Source organism: Parasteatoda tepidariorum, chromosome 2, assembly GCF_982258835.1.
Source record: "Parasteatoda tepidariorum strain Cologne lab strain chromosome 2, Ptep-v5.0, whole genome shotgun sequence".
NCBI lineage: Eukaryota > Metazoa > Arthropoda > Arachnida > Araneae > Theridiidae > Parasteatoda > Parasteatoda tepidariorum.
The window spans coordinates 132,667,753-132,685,009 of NC_141756.1; the positions used below are offsets into that span (position 1 = coordinate 132,667,753).

Sequence of the window (17,257 nt, forward strand, 5' to 3'; positions counted from 1 at the left end):
ATAAAAAAATTCAGATTTTTGTTTGAAAATTCAAATTAAAAAAAAATTCAGATTTTTGTTTGAAACAATTCCATTGCTTTTATTTTAACAATAATGTAAATAAATGTTCAGCTAAATTTTAAATATTAAGCCAAAGAAATTTTTACTATTATCATTATTTTAAACATCATAAAAATATTCACTTCTTATCTTAAATTTGAACTAAATAATTCAAAATTAAATTAAAAATACAATGCTAGTAGTATAAATGCTCATAAGCTAGAGTTAATGTTTAACAATGATGTTAAAATAAAATTGCTTCCGATATGTTGCAAATTTTAAAGAAACCGAATTTTAACTTCATCTAATTTCAAAATACTTAAACATTACTATCATGACTATAAAAAAATTTCCAACATTGTATCTTATTAAGTTTTATTAATGAACACATATCTGCCTACCCCATTTTCAAAAATTTTGAAGATTTATTATAAAGTTGCTGTATAAATTATCCAATGCAGTAGTTAAGAATAAAAAAATTAATCAAACAAAATCATGACAAACATTATTTCACAATTTAATTATTTTCATTTAAAACAAAACACAATATAAACTTCACTCAACTATAAAAGCAATATATTCTTACCGTCATTGTTTAATATAAGAAAAACACATATTAGAACACTTAAGACTATATTAGTCATTAAATAAAATAATTTTTATTGCAAAAAGCAACAGTTGGACTACATGTTATCATTTTTATTATTATTTTCCAATAAAAAGAATTCCAAAACTTTACAGTAATTTATTTCATGCAGTTATTTTCTCTTTAATTGCAATTTTTTGTTTATGTGCAACTATATTTCAGAGCAATAAACTGATGAATCTGCTTTATTGAAAGATTTTATAAAATTGTCAGCAACAGTAACCACACAAACACACAGCAGGGATGAATCACACAGAGATATGCCTTTCTTCAAACTTCTGCACAACAACAAGAGGACTTTCAGCTCCGGCAGATTTAAAGAGAATCTAACAGCATATACACATCAGTTGTTTTGTTTTCTGTCAGGATTGAACTTACGGGCCCTTGTATTCTACCAGAATGTCATTTTCCATTTGCATTATCCAGCAGCTCAGACGAAGCTAAAATTATAAGAGAGAAAAAGTTAAACTTTACATTGAAAACACTAAATTTACCCTCCAGTCTACTCCAAATCTACTACCTATTAGTATTGAATATTTCTTTAAGACTTAAATCATTTAAAAAAATTTTAATAGGTCTAAAATTTAATAAGTAGATTTCTGTAACAATACCTAAACCAAAAAATCTCAGTATCACAGCGCAAGAGTCAAAAAATATTTCATTTATAACCACTCTCAAGTAATAATTTTATTCTTTCCTAATTATTTTTTATTACAAAGAAATTATAGTTCAAAACCCTTAAGCCCTTCTGAATCACTGGAGTTTAAAAGATAATTCCTTCTAGAAATGTTGTTCTTTCTTTCATTTTTTGAAAGAACACCATAATTTAATAAAGAACAGGAAAGGAAAAAAAAAACATTTTATATCTTATTGAAATCTGACTGTGAGTGGGTATTCGAAGCATAGGAAATCTGTGAAATTGGGGAAGGGGGATACCGTTTTAAAAAATACGATTTTTTGGCCACCTAAATTTATGAACTTTCCATGATTTTTTTCTTTTAAATAGTTAAAATCATGACATTTCATGACTAATTTTGTTCAATATTGAAATCCCAGACTTTCCTTTATGTAAATTGACAGAGAGCTAGTCTAGAATGACCGGACACAAGATATCAGGGCAGTACTATGAAAAGTTTTAACTGAGTACAAATACTTTAGGATCTCAGCTCAAGTTATCCATAACCAAAATTGTTCACAGTCAATCGTTTAAAATAAATAAATAAATAAAATAAAATAAAAATGAGTATTTTCATGTACAACGATGGCTATTGAATTAAAGTGAGATATTATACCTTTGTTTCGATTAAAGATGAAAGTTATTTTAATTAATTAATATTATTTAATAACGTAATTATGGCTCATTCTTAATGATACAATTCATGGATTCAGTTGGCTGGAGTTCAATTAAAATATCTTAAAATATATTAAAAATAGTTTGCAAATTCAAATATATATATATGGATCACACTCTAGAACAACGGTTTCCAAATGATGTTAGGGGTTCCGTGAAAGAGTTCTGACAGTTGAAACTTTTTGAACAGTTTTTGAAATCTACAATTATATTTAAAGTAATATGCCAAAAAATGGGAAATGAAAATTTTTAAAAAAATATATAATTTTTCTAACAACAATTTTATAAAAGTATGAAAAAAACATGCATTTATAAGAATTTGCAATAGTATTTAACATTGCGCTTTTCAAATCAAAATAAAATAACAGAATTTTTTTTAATAAAGAAATATGTTTCCCTATTAACTATTTTCAACATTTAAAAACAGTTTTTAATAGCAATATAAAAACAAATTTTCAATTATACTAGATTCATCTCTAAGACAGTGTATATTCAACTGTTAAACATACGAGTAAAACCTAAATTAAGATTATTAAATATAAAACGATGAATAAAATTTATTTCTCCTTATAAATATTAAAAGTTTAAAATAAAAATAAAGTTTTTTACCCTAATTATTACCGGACTATTTTATCATTTAGGGCTCCATAGCCAAAAAAAATTTGGGAACGGCTTTTCTAGAATTGTGCTATTTAATGTCCTGTTAACAGAAGACACAGAAAGAAGTATTTTAATCTAATTTCTGTTTGTATTTATTCGTCATTTGCATGCACTTTACAGAGCTACATGCTACCTTCCTTTAATCAGGATAAATATAAATACTAAAAGGTCTTTCATGCTCTATCCATTCTTTAAATAAAAATAAAAATTGATCATGAAGGAAAAAAAAAAATATGATTACCACAAATATTAAAAAGTTTAAGTCTTTTCCTTATGTTTCACTGCATTTTAAAAATATTTTTGCACTGAGTTTAACTTCCTAGCCTTTTCAACAGTTTCATGGCCACTAGTAACTCATATAACACTTATTCTTAGTAGCAGCTGATTTAGAATGAAAAAAGAATATTTGTATGAAAATATTTAGCAATCCTGCTTAGGTATATTGAATAAAGTAAGTTGAACCATTTTTATTGCTGCCATTGCCATCCTGACCCTTTATGAGTTGATTTTAACATTATTGAAAATTTTGTTCTTGATTAGTTTATATTAGATAAGTCTTTGTACAAAATATATAAAAGTTTTTACAACAGTAACAATATTTTGTTTCCGGCAGAACAGCAATCAAGATGGATAAGAAATATTATAAATTTCACGTAACTGCTGCATAATATACTAAATATTTTACATATAGAGAATTTTAGGGATTTTTATTGTCATCAAAATACAAAAACTTTATTATCATAATGTCTATAAATGGTCTGCAATATTTTTTCTTTATGATTGGCATTAAATGAATTCGAAATTTTTTTATGTTAACTCATAATTTTAAATAGTAGTAGACAAGTAAATAATTATTGATAGTTAAAAGATTTAATTTAAAAAGGGAGTTCTGAAAAAAAGAAACAAATTTTTAGAGCAAAGAAAAAGAAAAGCTTTAAACTGATTCCTGCGAGGTCCATTTCATTATGTATTAGTAATACTTTTTAAAATATTCAACCCAGCAATAAATTGAGTAAAATCTCTATTTTAATGGGGATTTTTTGAAAACTCAATTATAGATCTAAAATGTACAAAAATCAGGAGAAAAGCCAGAAGAAAATGGCAAAATCCAGTAGTCTGCTGATAGATCCAGTAGAGTTGGCAGCTATGCTGCAGGGTAAAATAAAAAAAATGTCCATGCATCTTAAACCATACTATTACCATTCATCTTAAAATTTGTAAACATATGAAAATACATCTTAAGCGCATACATCTTAAAATTTGTATAAAAATTGTAATGACAACTTGAGATTCCTAATGACAGAAATGAAAATAGAATAATACAATGTAGTTTTTATTTATTTTACAATCTTAATTTAAATTTAGTACATTGAATTGTATACACAATTTTAGATGCTAAAATTTTGGCCGTTTTTTGTGTAATAATTTTGAATTTTAATATTTTATTTAATGTTAAATGGAAATTCATTAAAAATGTACTTAAGTATTTTTAATACCTTTGCATTTTGTATCATTTTATTTTTTAAAATCGCTACAATAATTTACAAATATGTCTTTCTTTCTTGAGTTTATGATTATAATAACTATTTACTGATAAAAAATGAATATTAATCTTGAATATAAGCTTATAAAGTAGCTCTCCTTACAAACAAATAAAGTAAACTGCGTTTTTAAGTTCCACCTTTGAAAATTTGATTTTCCGAAAACTTTTGTGATCAATGATTTTTTGAAACATCTGAACCTTTGATCTCTGGAAACTTCCGAATCACAGTTTGAGAAATATCCGGAATTTTTCCGAAGCACAATCAACCCTGATTAAGTTTTAGGGTATTTTTAAAAGACTCTGTCGTCAAATGAAATAAAGCTATTTTTTTCTGAATAACAAGCTATTTTTATAACTGCTGTGAGGTTGCAACAACTGAAATTTCAGTTCTCAAAACATTAGGTATAGTAAAACTTATATATTTTATTTATTTATTATATTTCATGTAATAAATAATATATGTAAATCTTGGTTTAGAGTTAAGCAATTAATTAAACATCTTTTAAACACAGAAAAAAAAGTAGTTCATAGGAAGAGGTTTTTTTTAAAAAGGGAAGCGTAACAAACAATTAAACTTGACACGCATGCTAGCATTAGCATATATTTTCACTCTATTGAAAATCTATTTAATATTAAGCTCTATACTTTTTAATCAAATACTAATAATTATACAAAAACTCAAAAATTTACCACCAATTTAAATTATTAATCATTATTGTTCAGATATCATCACAGCACAGCTAAATATGGAGTCGAGAAGGGATGAATAATATTCATAAGCAGTGGAAGTTTTGTATGATAAATTTTCTAAAATAAATACTTAAAATCTGAAAAATATTTTACATTTTAAAAATATATATCTGAGATCAGAAACCAAATATATTAGGAATTATGAATAAAAATGTAAACATCAGAATGATTAAACCATAGCCACACTCAGTGATTTCAATAATTCATAAGTTCAAACGAATGAGTTTTTCTTCAAAGTTAATAATGATTGATAATGTAAGTAAAGCATAATTGTACCTTAAATATATATATAATTTTGTAACACCAAAACGAAATTGATCATTAAATTTTCAATAAAATTCATAAATACTCAGGTATTTATGAATCTCAGATATTAACAATAATAATATAATTACCAAGTTATAAAATCTAAGTACATAGGATAGCATACCTGCCAACATTGAAGAAATAAAATAACGGAGATTTTACTAGCAACATTTTTTAGGCTATAAGTAAAATTTTGATCCATCAAGCAAAAAGAGAAATTCAAAACTGGAAATTACATAAGCTCTTACATTTAGTGTGTGTGTGTGTGTATGAAGTCAAAAATATGCATATAAATCTTAATCTAAAGAAGATTTTTTTAAACCATTTAATTACTTAAACTATTAACACTCAACATACAGCAGTATTTGCAATAGCACCATCTGTTGAGGAATAAAAGAAGTATTTGTGACATATTTTTTGGCAGATATTTTATCGCCAAAAAAAAATTTTTTTTTTAAATTTCTCAAACCAATACAGAGAAATTTGAGAATATACCAGTAAACAAGAGATAGATGTAAAATACAGGTGTCTTCGTTAAAAAACTGGAGACTTGGCACGTATGTATTTGAGAAAGAAAAATAGTTGAACTAAAAATTAAAATGCTAAAACTTCATGTTTAAATTAATTACATACTTGATTAGCTAATCGCATAATGAGAAGTTAAAAATTTAGCACATAACAATAGTACTATTGATTATAATCTATTAAAAAAAATAGCCTAAACCCAGGCAACCTCATCAAAAAATATTACACTACAACTTTTCACAAATGCCGATCGGCCTGTGTAAGGGGGCAGGAAACTGTCCTTGCCTCAGAAAGGTTCTGGGTTCGAATCCCGGGCAAGGCATGGATGTTCCTTCCTTCTCTGTACTATCTGTCCTCACTGTGGTAGCGATGTTGGCCCACCTAATATGAAAGAGAAGCCATTGAAAGAGAGGCCAACAAAATCGCGCTGTAAATGCCTGAATTGACGGATGTTAACACAGGTGGGCATTGGAAAAGAAAAACTTTTTACATATTTAAGCATTAACACAAGTAAAAACAAAATTTATCTCGGCTGGGATAACCTAGTTGGTAGGGTATTGGGCCCATGTCCAGAAGGTTGAATCTCTGTCAGCCGAAGTGTCAATCCGTGTAGCAAATATTAATTGGTGCACATTAAATCTGTCGTGTCACAAAGTCCTCCACGTTCCCATAACAAATCAATACGTGAATTGGAGATTGATTCTTGAAATAATGAATTATATGGGAAAATTGCTTGATCTAAAAATATATATCTCTTTTCTGATTTGTAACTTTCAAAAATTGGAGAAAATTTTAGAACTGACAAAAAAGAAGGGAGTATAAAAATTTCAGATCAATAAAAATGTAAAATGAAAATAGTGAAATAAAATTGAAACTCACGTTATTATTCATCACTAGCATTCCATGCAACACATTTTTTTTTTGGTAGTAGTTGTGACAGCTAAGAGTATAAAAAAATAATCTTTTTTATAATCTAACCTGTTATAACCCATACAAATTATTGTTTATCAACTTAAGTTTTTATATTTAAAATCATTTAAGGAAATTCTGTTGACTTTTAGTTGAAAAGTTACACTTAAACAAATATTTTTTCTGGCCAAATGTATTTGAAAAAGAAGGTTGTTTCATTATAAAAGGAGTATATTGGCTGAAGTAAAATATACAGTGGGTGATAGGTTAACGAACAGATCGGTTAATGAACAAATCGGTTAACGAACACTTTCAGGAAAGATTTTTGTGTTCGGATAACGAACACTTTCAGGAGAGATTTTTTGTGTTCGGACAACGAACACATATTCGGATAATGAACAAAACGAATTCTAAAGAACACTTCTCGGCCTGAAAAAAATTAATATTAAACACTTCTTATCATTTTGGACGCAAAATAAGATCACTGAAAGGAGAAATGTTTAAAGCATGCTCAGTATTGATAATCACTAAATGAAACTTGAATTAACAATGAATTTAAAGGTCATTCAATAATTATTATTATGACTAAAATCAATCCTGAAAAAGAGAGAAAGACAATCAACATTGGACATGTTCTTCAACGCCCCATAAGAAAGATATGAAAAGGACTGATTAATATGCAATGCATTATTTTTTAAAATGTGTATGTAATGTAAAAGTAATATGTATGTATTATTTTTTTAAAAACTTACTAAGAAATTATACATTTTTTAAAATTTAATTTTTAGGGACTCCAGAACGAATGAATCGATTTCACATAGAAGTCTATGGTGAATCTATGATCGGTTAACGAACAATTCGGATAGCGAACATAGTCCTGGAAAGGATTATGTTCGTTAACGATCACCCACTGTATTATATTTACATATGTTGCAATATACAGGGTTGCCACAAGAGAATGAACAAAATAATTGCTTTTAGTAGCATAAAGCATGAAAATAGTAGCCAAAACCTAGGAAAAAAGTTGCATAAATAAGAAGAAAAATTCATCAAAAATATGACTAAAATTTTGTTAATGACTTAATTGTCATATACAATGATTCATTTATTCAAGTTGGTAGCAAATATGATCATTTTTATATAAACGTAAATATATATATATATATATACACTCATGAAAAGTGATTACTCAAATTCGAAATTCAAGCATCGTAACATTGTATTAAAAATTGTTTTTTTAAATTGCGCGGAATTTCGTAGCGGCGATCGAGAAATGAAATAGACTTACAATGGAATCTATGCAGATTGAATGAATTAAAAAGTGAAGACTCAAATTTGCAATTGAAAATTTTTTACTTTTTTATTTTTTAAGAAAAAAAACTTTCAGTGTGTTCAAAAACTATCTTGTGCGGTGCAGGTTTTCCACTCAATTTTTGCTTAAAAATATATATACATATACATATATATCGCTAGGAGTACAGAAAAGTCTCCCAATAGTTTCCTTTTCCTGTAAATAGTTGCTTTTTTAGCCTTTTCAGGCAAAAAAAGTTGCCATAGTTGCCTCATGCCAAAAATAGTTGCAAATAGTTGCATTTTAGTCGCCTATGGCAACCCTGAATATAACATTTTCATTTAAATGAGTTAAAGCATTAAGAACAAAATAATTAAATGCTACAGAAATTTAAAAAAACAAACACCTGTGAATAATTTTAGTACATACTATTCATTTCAAAAATTGCAACAATTTTGAAATTCCAATTTTCTTTTTCTTTTAACTTTTTTATTTTTTGTGCCTTGAGAGTTTAGGACAAAATTAATAGTCACCCCTGATCACAAGGCAACTAAATATATTGAGTGGTGATTAAAATATGGCCTGCTAGTAGAAAATATACTCCGGTGCATTCTGCTATTATTTGTTAGCCTTTTTTCATAAGTATAAAATTAATATGAATATTTAATAATATTCTGATAATTAATTTATTTCACTATAGTTTCTTCATTTTACAAATGAACCTTGTAGAACCACAACAAATAAAAACATGTTACATGGAATGAAGAGTTATACTTGAACTTTAATGATTAAGAAAAATGATTCTGATATATATGACCATTGAGATTATGTTTACTAATATTTATAAACAAAAATAAATAAACAAATAAAGCACTAACCATGTTATTTTCATTTTGAATATTTGAACAGATAATCCAGAGTGCAACATTCCTGCAGTTTCAAAAACAACCATAGTACCAGGATTATCTATATAAGCACGGTCAAAGGACTGAAAAAGATTTATGCAATTCAAATTATTAACCCAAAAAAAGTAAGTAAATGTTTAAAAATGCAACCAAAAAAGATTTTTTAAATTCCTTAATTCAAGTTAAAATTAAATAGTTTAAGTACATAGATTCCAAAATCTGGCAGATAATCTATCATAGATTTTGAGACAATCAGTAGATATTTTAACCGACCTAAAACCTCATCTTTTTTTCAAGTCACTTAAAAACTTGCCTTATTATAAATGTAACTATCGTTGTATTTCCCTACTGTAACTATCATTTTTTAATCAAGAATTGATTTCATTCTCAATGATACAAGTATTTACAAGTGTCACAGATAGAACAAAGCTATTTGTTCAAAGCACTCTTGAGTAGGAAAATATTGACAAAGCTCTTTGGCATTTACTGCATTTCTGAAAGTTTATACAGGCGGACCTGTTTACGTCGAATATCTCGAGGAAAGCAAAATATTTGAAATAAAGTGGTTTTGAGTTGTACAGGTACTTCAAAAAATTCAATTTAATTAAGAAATTTGATTAAAAGCGCTTTAATTGTTTTTAGTAGAAATATGTAGGCATTTCTGTAAATTAAGTATACCACATATATTTATTTACATAAAAAATTTTAACGTACGGAATACAATCAGCCCAACAAAGAAATATAAAGAAGGGAGAAAAAATTTTAAATTATTAATAAAATTTTAAAATTGGAACTATGTGAAATTATAAGAGGAGTTATTATAAAGCAAATCACCAAATATATTGAGATATTTACATTAAATAAAAAAAAACACTAAATATTATTGTAAAAAAATGAATACTTAAAGTGCTACACTCGATAAAATTTAAAAATACTAAAATTAGATACTCACAATGATAAAATTAAAATATTTTTAATGAAAGAAAAGACAAAATATTTTATTTGCTTAAATCAACTAACTTGATATGTTTGAAATCAAACATATTACGGTGCACAAATACTTTCTTGATTTTTTTGTTGGTCCAAATTATGAACATCTTACAAAAGGTGGTAGCCTAAATGAAAAAAGAATATTAAAGTGAAGAATTTTTATTTACATTTTAAAATCAATAATGTAGGGTTTTTTTTATATCTATATATTTACTTTGACAGTTAGACCAACAGCAAAATAGATGGGTATTTTAAGATTCATCTTCTCTTAGTAAGTTTCAAGAAGAATACACATCTCTTGAGCATGACCCAGTGTAAAAACTGGAATTAAAACCTAAATGAAAAATAATAAACACTTATGCACAGATAATAAAATGCTTTCAAAATTTATGAGTAAAATGGATTTAAAAAATAATTAACACTAATTTAAACCTCTTTAATAATGTAAAAACTAACCACAGAAACGTAAAGATTTTTTTTAACAATCTAGTAGCGCAATTATAATAGTTTAAGTATTTATGAATATATATATATATATACCTATATATATGTATATACCTATATATATATATATGTAATGTTATGTCTTTAAAGGCTAGATAATTGAAGAGACTTAGGCGGCTTCTGTTAAAAAGGCATTTTATTCCGTTAGATGGAGTATTGCAAACATTATGCCTGGGATATTTGCATCAGGTTTCCCCCTTTGCAGGGATTGTTTGGATTTAGCCAAGCTTTATCTAGCCATTGAAAATATGAAAAAGACATGCAATTTTGCCTGTCCTGAGCTTTTAAAGTGAGATTCTGAGAGGGCGTGGTTGCAAGGATCTTCTTATCTCAATGAAACGTCATTCAATTTATAAAATTTGAAGGTTTTGATTTGCTAAAAGTATCTCGCCACTCTGACGGTGGGAACTTTCTGGGACTATCTTCATTGACGAATTATTGCCCATTAACTTCAGAAAATAATTTTTTATCTGGTTCATCTTGACTTTTTATGGCTCTTTGTGAGAGACCGACTTTTACATCTTAAACTTGATAAGAAACATATGTTTTAAGCTTATCAGTTAATATAGAATGACTCGCATGAGAAATTCTATATTACATATACATATATATATAGAAAATGCATGCCTAGTATTGAAATTACCATATATTTGTCTCCTCATATCTATTTCATTATTTGTATTGTAAAAATAATAAAAAATTTAAACTGAAAAATCTGTAATAGAAACTTTTTTTATTCTGTTAATCCCTCCATAACTTATGCTGATAAACTTCTTTCAAAAATCAAAAGACGATAATAAACATATCTATATATTTCTTACTATATAGTAAGAAATATATAGATCAACTTATTGCTGTTTTGAGTACCAATAGTCGTTAGCAGCAAAATAAGCATGATGTTTCCAGGGAACTTGCAGTTTTATGTTTAACTTTGCAAAAACTAACATTGACATTGTTCTATTTAATTTCCATATCTAATCGTCTTGTTCCTGTTATGTTCCTAATTGTGATTCTTAATTAAAAATCAAATACAAAAGTGAGGTCGTTATTACTGAGATAACATATTATTGAGAAATCCTCAATTCCAGCATATTAGCACTGAATAATGTTTTTATTCGCAATCAAAACACTAAAGCTATGCATTACAGAAAACTGTCTTGTCTTTTTTCCCCTTTCTGTTTTGATTTTGATGAGATTTAAGATATTTGACTCTTTCACAACACATTATAATAACATTATTTGTACTTTACAATGTGTTGCAAATATTTTAATTATTGACTTGCTCAAATGTGTAAACAGGCTAAATAACAGGCCTGTATCTCCACTGGCTGTGATCGAAAAAAAATAAAACATTAAATTATAGCTTACATAGTACTACAGTTAAAATCTCTGCAATGCGTTATAAAGCCATAAGCTCATAATTTTGCAGCATAAAGCTCAACAAACACAAATGTAATTGAATTCACAAGCATGCAAAAAATAAGTGAAACAAACAACTTAAATTGCGGTAAAGACAGCTTTTATGGCAAAAGCGAAATCTTAAAACTGCATTGATTATAATAACTCCACTTTATTATGGACTTCACAAAAGCGGAAACACGAAGATTTGTTTCAGTGCCGAAAAGATAATTTTGAACATGGGTCGAAGAATTTTCGCCGCCAAATGTTGTAAGATTAAACATTCTACAACTCGTCTGCTTTTTATTTGAAATTAAAACTATTCATTTCTTTTTGTATGTCTATGTTATAAGTAGATTTATATCACAGCAAATCTTGAACTCCTGTCTATTCTTGATCTTGCCTATTTTAGAATTTTTGAGCTTTATTCTTGTGAAAAATATAATCTTGTGGTTTATTTTATGTTTACTAATTTTTGATCCAAATGGAGTCATATAAAATTTCTAAGAAGTATATTGCAATATCAAATTAATTTTAATATCTATAGTAGTTGAAACTATTCTTACAGCTTTATTTTACTCTATTTGTTTGTTTCTAGCAGTTCAACCTTTTACCAATCCTTTGTTTTACCAATCAGCTATTTTTCAAAGTAGTAAAATTTCCTTGATTTTTTTCTTTTCTTTTACCCTGTATTATTTCAAATTTTAATAAATTTTTTTCTTTTGTTTAAAAAGATTTTCCAGCAATTGCTCATATTATTCCTCAGTGTTGTGGTTTCTCATTATCCCTTTATTTGCATAAAAAAATCAATATCACTTAATTTGGTTATTGTATTATGGTAAAAGATAATTAAATTTGATGTTTGGTGAACTATTTTTTTTTTTAAGAAGAGCTTGCAATTCATAAAAAAAGAAGTATCTGAAGTACAAGTGGGGATTCAGAATGTAACTAATAAACAGAATAAATTTGCTCTCTTGTTGAGTAGATTTTCGTGCTGTAATCTGTGGCAGAATAATCGTCAAGTCTTGGGAACTTCCAGCAGTGGCTTGCGACAAACTTATAAAAACATCACAAAAAGGGATCAACTCGTAAAGTATAACTCGTAGCAATCCCTGGACAAACATCCACATGTTTTTTGTTTTGTTTTTTAAATTGCTAGTTTCAAATCTGTTTGTCACCTTGTCAATTGTAGTTGGCGCGACAGATCATGATACGGAAATATCCACCTCTTGTTTTTATTGAAAAGGCTTTTCCTTTCATTCAAATGCAGTGAAGCAAATTTTAAGTTGTGACATTTTTAATTAAATTTATGTTGGGAGGAAAAGGGTAAGATCTGATAGTGAGGTTAGACCTGGTAGCTCGATTGTGTTGAAATTAGTTCCGTTTTCTAATGAACGAACAATGAGTTACACTTTTTTAGGCAAGAAGAAGAACCTACCATTTTTTTGAGTTGTTGTTGATTAATTCAAGTCATCTTTGATAAATAAGTTTGTTTTATTTTGGACTTACATTATTTAGAAACTATTGAAAAATTTTATGTATTCAAATATATTTTCTGGTTTTTCATTCTCCAAAATTATCTTTAAGTTTGAAGTGTACTCAGTCATGCACATTAAATTATAAATAAACATTTCTCAGAGGCATAAGTAAGCAATTGCATTTTCATCTGTTGCTATAAGAAAAAAAATAGAAATTCAAACTTTCACCAGTTAAAATAGTTTTCTCAAAAAGATAAAAGAAGAATCTACCCTGACCTACCTTTTTTTCTTAGCTTTATCAAAAGCTTTCTTTTTATAATATTCATTTAATTTTTTGCATCAAAAATGGTGATAAATCAAATTAACCAGAAAGTGAAGGTCCTATCAATAGGTTGTTGCTTAAGAAATAAGTTACATGTTTTTAAAAAAAAATTTCTTAACTTTATTGTTATTATTTTATTTGGTAAATGATTTATACTTTTTGCGGTGAGACTTCTTTATTTCAATTATTTAATTATCAAACAATGACATTTAAAAGACCGGGAACTGGGAGCTTTTTTAAAAATTAAATTTCTGTATTAGTTTTTTTTTAATGTCTCAGCCTTTTGTTGGGACTTTTTTTATTGTAAGGAAATAAATTTTTTTATGGATTGCTGTCTTTTTTTTCAAGATGCTTCTTAATGATCTGGTGTACTTTTTAAAAAATTAATTTAGAGAATGATGAAGTTAGTTTAACTCATTTTCTGGTTTATGTAAAGTGATCAAATATTGTTAAAAGTAAATAAGTGTTAGAATTTTTAGTAAGTTAACTTCCCATACAAAATAGTTCCTTAAATATTGATTATTATTATAATTATTTTTTTTTAAATTGCATTTTTTTTTCTAATAATAAACATTAGTACCTTAATGTTAAATGTTTTAAAATAAATCTTTTCTTTATCTTTCACCCTTTAAGTCACTTTTTTTTTCTTTTTAGAACACAATTCTACAAAATGTAATGCATTGAAACAAGGAACACCACAAAGAACAGGGATAATTGTTTGTGGACACAAGAACAAGCATTTTTATTTCACCTTCAAGTTTGACTGTTTTAAACTTTACTTATCAATGAGATTATAAGAATTTAAAAATTTAAAGTGACCTCCCTTTTTCCTGAAGTTGCTTTGTAGTCCATGGGGAGTCAATACAGCATTAAAAGATTATCATTAGTGTCCACTGGAATGATATGGAAGTTTCTAAAAGTTTAACAGAAGATTAAAGGAAAAAGTATGAATAAAATAATGTAAAGAATTCACCTATGGCTGGTGAGCCAAAAGTGGCTTATAGCTTTCTCAATTTAGCTCCTGAACTGTCTTAAATAAAAAATACTAAGAAAATAAGCATACCAGAAAAAATATTTTTCCAGCTGTATTCTGCATCATTTACTGATATAATTTGTAATTTTTCTCTAATATTTGGATTGCAACAATTTTGTTTTCAAAGTCTTGTTTATTATGATAGATATGATTTCAAAAATTCAAATTCAAAAACAAATAAAAATAATTATAGGTGAGACCATCACATTCGTCTCATACTGATTAGTAACAATTTTCAATTTTTTTTATTAATAGTTTGAAGTTAGTGAAAATTTTAATTTTCCAACTTTTAATTTTTTCCAACTTTTTGCCTTCCTATGAATTTGTTATAATTGTTGTTTTTTTAATCTACTATTCAAAAATGGTTTTTCATTCATGGTACGTGAAAATTAATTTTTTGGCATAAATTATTTTTAAGAAATTTTTTTTTTTTTATAAATGTTATCGATGGCCACTTGTAACAAGCAGTTATATAAAACAGTTATTGAGTAAACTTTTTTATATTGTTCTTACTCAAAAAAGTATCGAGTTTAATACTTTAAAAATACTTTGATCTCTCAATTAATTTGTATTAAAAAATAATTTTTGAGTAATAATAAGTTTTAAGTAAGTTTAATTGTAAGAATATATTTTTATAGGAATCTCATAGCTTTGAATTTTGACATGCCAGTTTTTTCCATCATTCATACATTTTTTGTTTGCTTATTTATTTTTAAATATAAAAATATTTTTGAACAGTATTTTTTTTTTTAACAATTTTCTAGTTGATTCAATGAAAGCTTATGTAAAAAATGTTTGCTTGGAAAATATTGAATTCCTCTTTAAATCATGTTCATTTTTTAAGATTATGTTTCAGATAAATATTATTGTGCATTATTAATTTTATTTATCTATTTTTTTCTTTCAAGTGTATCAAATACTTTTTAATTTTTTTTTCCTTTATCAGGAGTTCCCAAATGGGAATAAGAGATCCAACCCTTATTCATTGCATTCTAAGGTATGTTTGTTTTTACTTAATATTGAAAAATTCATGAAAAAATATTTTTCTTACAAATTTGATTTAGTTCTTTGAACAACTTCATAATATCATACTTTGAATATACTTTTATAAGTGGATAAATGAATGGATCCGCCTTATAAGCAGGTGTGATGCATGGGTGTGGCAGAAGTCGAATTCTTGGCCGTAGATGGCCCACTGAAAAACAATCACATCACTGAGTGCCCTAATGGCACACGACAACAACAGCATGGAATTTAAAAAAAAATTTACAATGAGAATTTATAAGAAGTGAATAATTTATTTGTTTTACCAGCATAAAATTTTTTTAATGCATATATGAGCCTTTAATTGCTCAGACTATCAGTATTGTATCATGAAAATGATTTGTCATCTCCCACTGTTACATCTGATTTCCAATTGGTGCTAGTGTTACCATTTTCCTATGTGATGTCATATTTTGTGTCATACAATGCATTTGTTATGTGAGATTTGTTTAAGACAATGTATTATTGTCTAAATGTAAGCTTTTTCCCACCTAACAGGTTCTGATTTTTTGACTCACAAATTTTTGTGCCTTCTATTCTAAGCTGCTGCTTCAGGTCGAATATATAGGTACATAACTATAAAATTGACACTCAAAATGTCCCGCATGGTCTAAATGAAATTGCACTTCTGAACAAGAAGTCGCTGCATCGTAAATATATAGACTTACAGCAAATATGAACTCATAAATGCAGAACTTATTTTGACAAAAATATTCTTCTTCTATCTACTCAATTCTAAATTTTTAATTTATCTACTAAACATATGATATTATGCTGATAATAATATATTTCCGCTGCATAACATATGTCCAGAAAGCTCTTAAATCTGAACAAAAATAAAGTCAAGAAGAATACATGATTTATCTCCAAAATAAGTTATTCATTACAACACTTTTTAAAAAGATTAAGTGCAATTTTTAAACAAGAAATATATGATTCATGAAAGAAATGTACTAATGTTATTAATGTATTGCAAGCAGAAAACTCCACATAATAATGTGTTACACGTTTTTAATTTTTAATAATGAAGAGTAACTGATATTCCACCATCCTTTGTACCATAGATTACGTCTGGGTTAAGAAATGATGGTTCTTTCGTACTTTCATGTGGAATTCAAGATGCTCTATGTTCTTTGAGCACTAACCTCAAAAGAATAGGTGGACTCCCATGAAACTTTTGCTATCTATTGAATTTTCGTCTATGGAAAAATGTTTGTTTTGAAAGAGCAAAAATGCTTAACTCTTGTTTTTGATGTGATTTTCTTAGTGTGATTTCATGTTATATTGGAATGAACAATTCAATATTTATCAAAAGTAAGGTTAGCTTTCATATTGAAAATGTACCAAAATGTTGCGTGTATATGAAAACATGTGATATTTTTGTTGTATTTGAAAATATGATTTTTACTACTACTGAGCACTTTCATGTTTTCCTTAATTTTAAACCAAATGTTTGAAACAGCGAAAATTTTTAACACCTATATTTGATGTGATTTTCTTATAAAAAATGAAACAAAAATTTCATACAGTTCAATTCAGATTTTCTAACACACGTTAAAATAA

At 26.9% G+C, this 17,257-nt stretch overlaps 1 protein-coding gene and 1 long non-coding RNA gene across 17 annotated transcripts in view; one reads left to right on the forward strand and one right to left on the reverse strand.

Annotated features, from left to right (window-relative positions):
- Positions 1 to 682: 682 nt before the first annotated feature.
- Positions 683 to 11,738, reverse strand: LOC147816244 (uncharacterized). Of its 6 annotated transcripts, none has more exons than XM_087158426.1 (6): positions 11,566 to 11,737; positions 10,130 to 10,249; positions 9,946 to 10,040; positions 8,899 to 9,008; positions 6,700 to 6,760; positions 683 to 1,125 (listed from the first exon to the last, which is right to left on the reverse strand). In XM_087158426.1, the coding sequence occupies exons 4-6, from the start codon at positions 8,970 to 8,972 to the stop codon at positions 1,060 to 1,062; spliced, it is 201 nt and encodes a 66-aa protein (XP_087014552.1). In that variant the 5' UTR covers positions 8,973 to 9,008; positions 9,946 to 10,040; positions 10,130 to 10,249; positions 11,566 to 11,737; the 3' UTR covers positions 683 to 1,059. The 6 variants fall into 6 exon arrangements, 3 of the variants coding, with proteins under 3 accessions (XP_087014552.1, XP_087014551.1, XP_087014550.1); XM_087158425.1 differs by having other exon boundaries at positions 11,472 to 11,737; XM_087158424.1 differs by having other exon boundaries at positions 11,287 to 11,737.
- A 97-nt stretch (positions 11,739 to 11,835) lies between these two features.
- Positions 11,836 to 17,257, forward strand: part of LOC147816245 (uncharacterized) — a 34,736-nt gene continuing 29,314 nt past the window's right edge. For 9 of the 11 annotated variants that reach the window (XR_015431929.1, XR_015431927.1, XR_015431923.1 and 6 more), the window contains exons 1-3: positions 11,836 to 12,087; positions 14,272 to 14,561; positions 15,597 to 15,647. This is a non-coding gene — a long non-coding RNA (uncharacterized LOC147816245). Of the gene's footprint in view, positions 12,088 to 14,271; positions 14,578 to 15,596; positions 15,648 to 17,257 lie in introns of all 11 variants that reach the window. The other 2 variants (XR_015431925.1, XR_015431926.1) reach the window with 2 other exon arrangements.

What these genes read in the sequence shown, in the direction of transcription:
- LOC147816244 (XM_087158426.1), bottom strand. Translation starts at nt 8,972, where the DNA reads ATGGTTGTTTTTGAAACTGCAGGAATGTTGCACTCTGGATTATCTGTT. An exon ending in TTCAAAATGAAAATAACATG is followed by an intron (nt 6,761 to 8,898) that starts GTTAGTGCTTTA and finishes TTATACTCTTAG; the next exon opens with CTGTCACAACTACTACCAAA. An exon ending in TGCTAGTGATGAATAATAAC is followed by an intron (nt 1,126 to 6,699) that starts GTGAGTTTCAAT and finishes TTATAATTTTAG; the next exon opens with CTTCGTCTGAGCTGCTGGAT.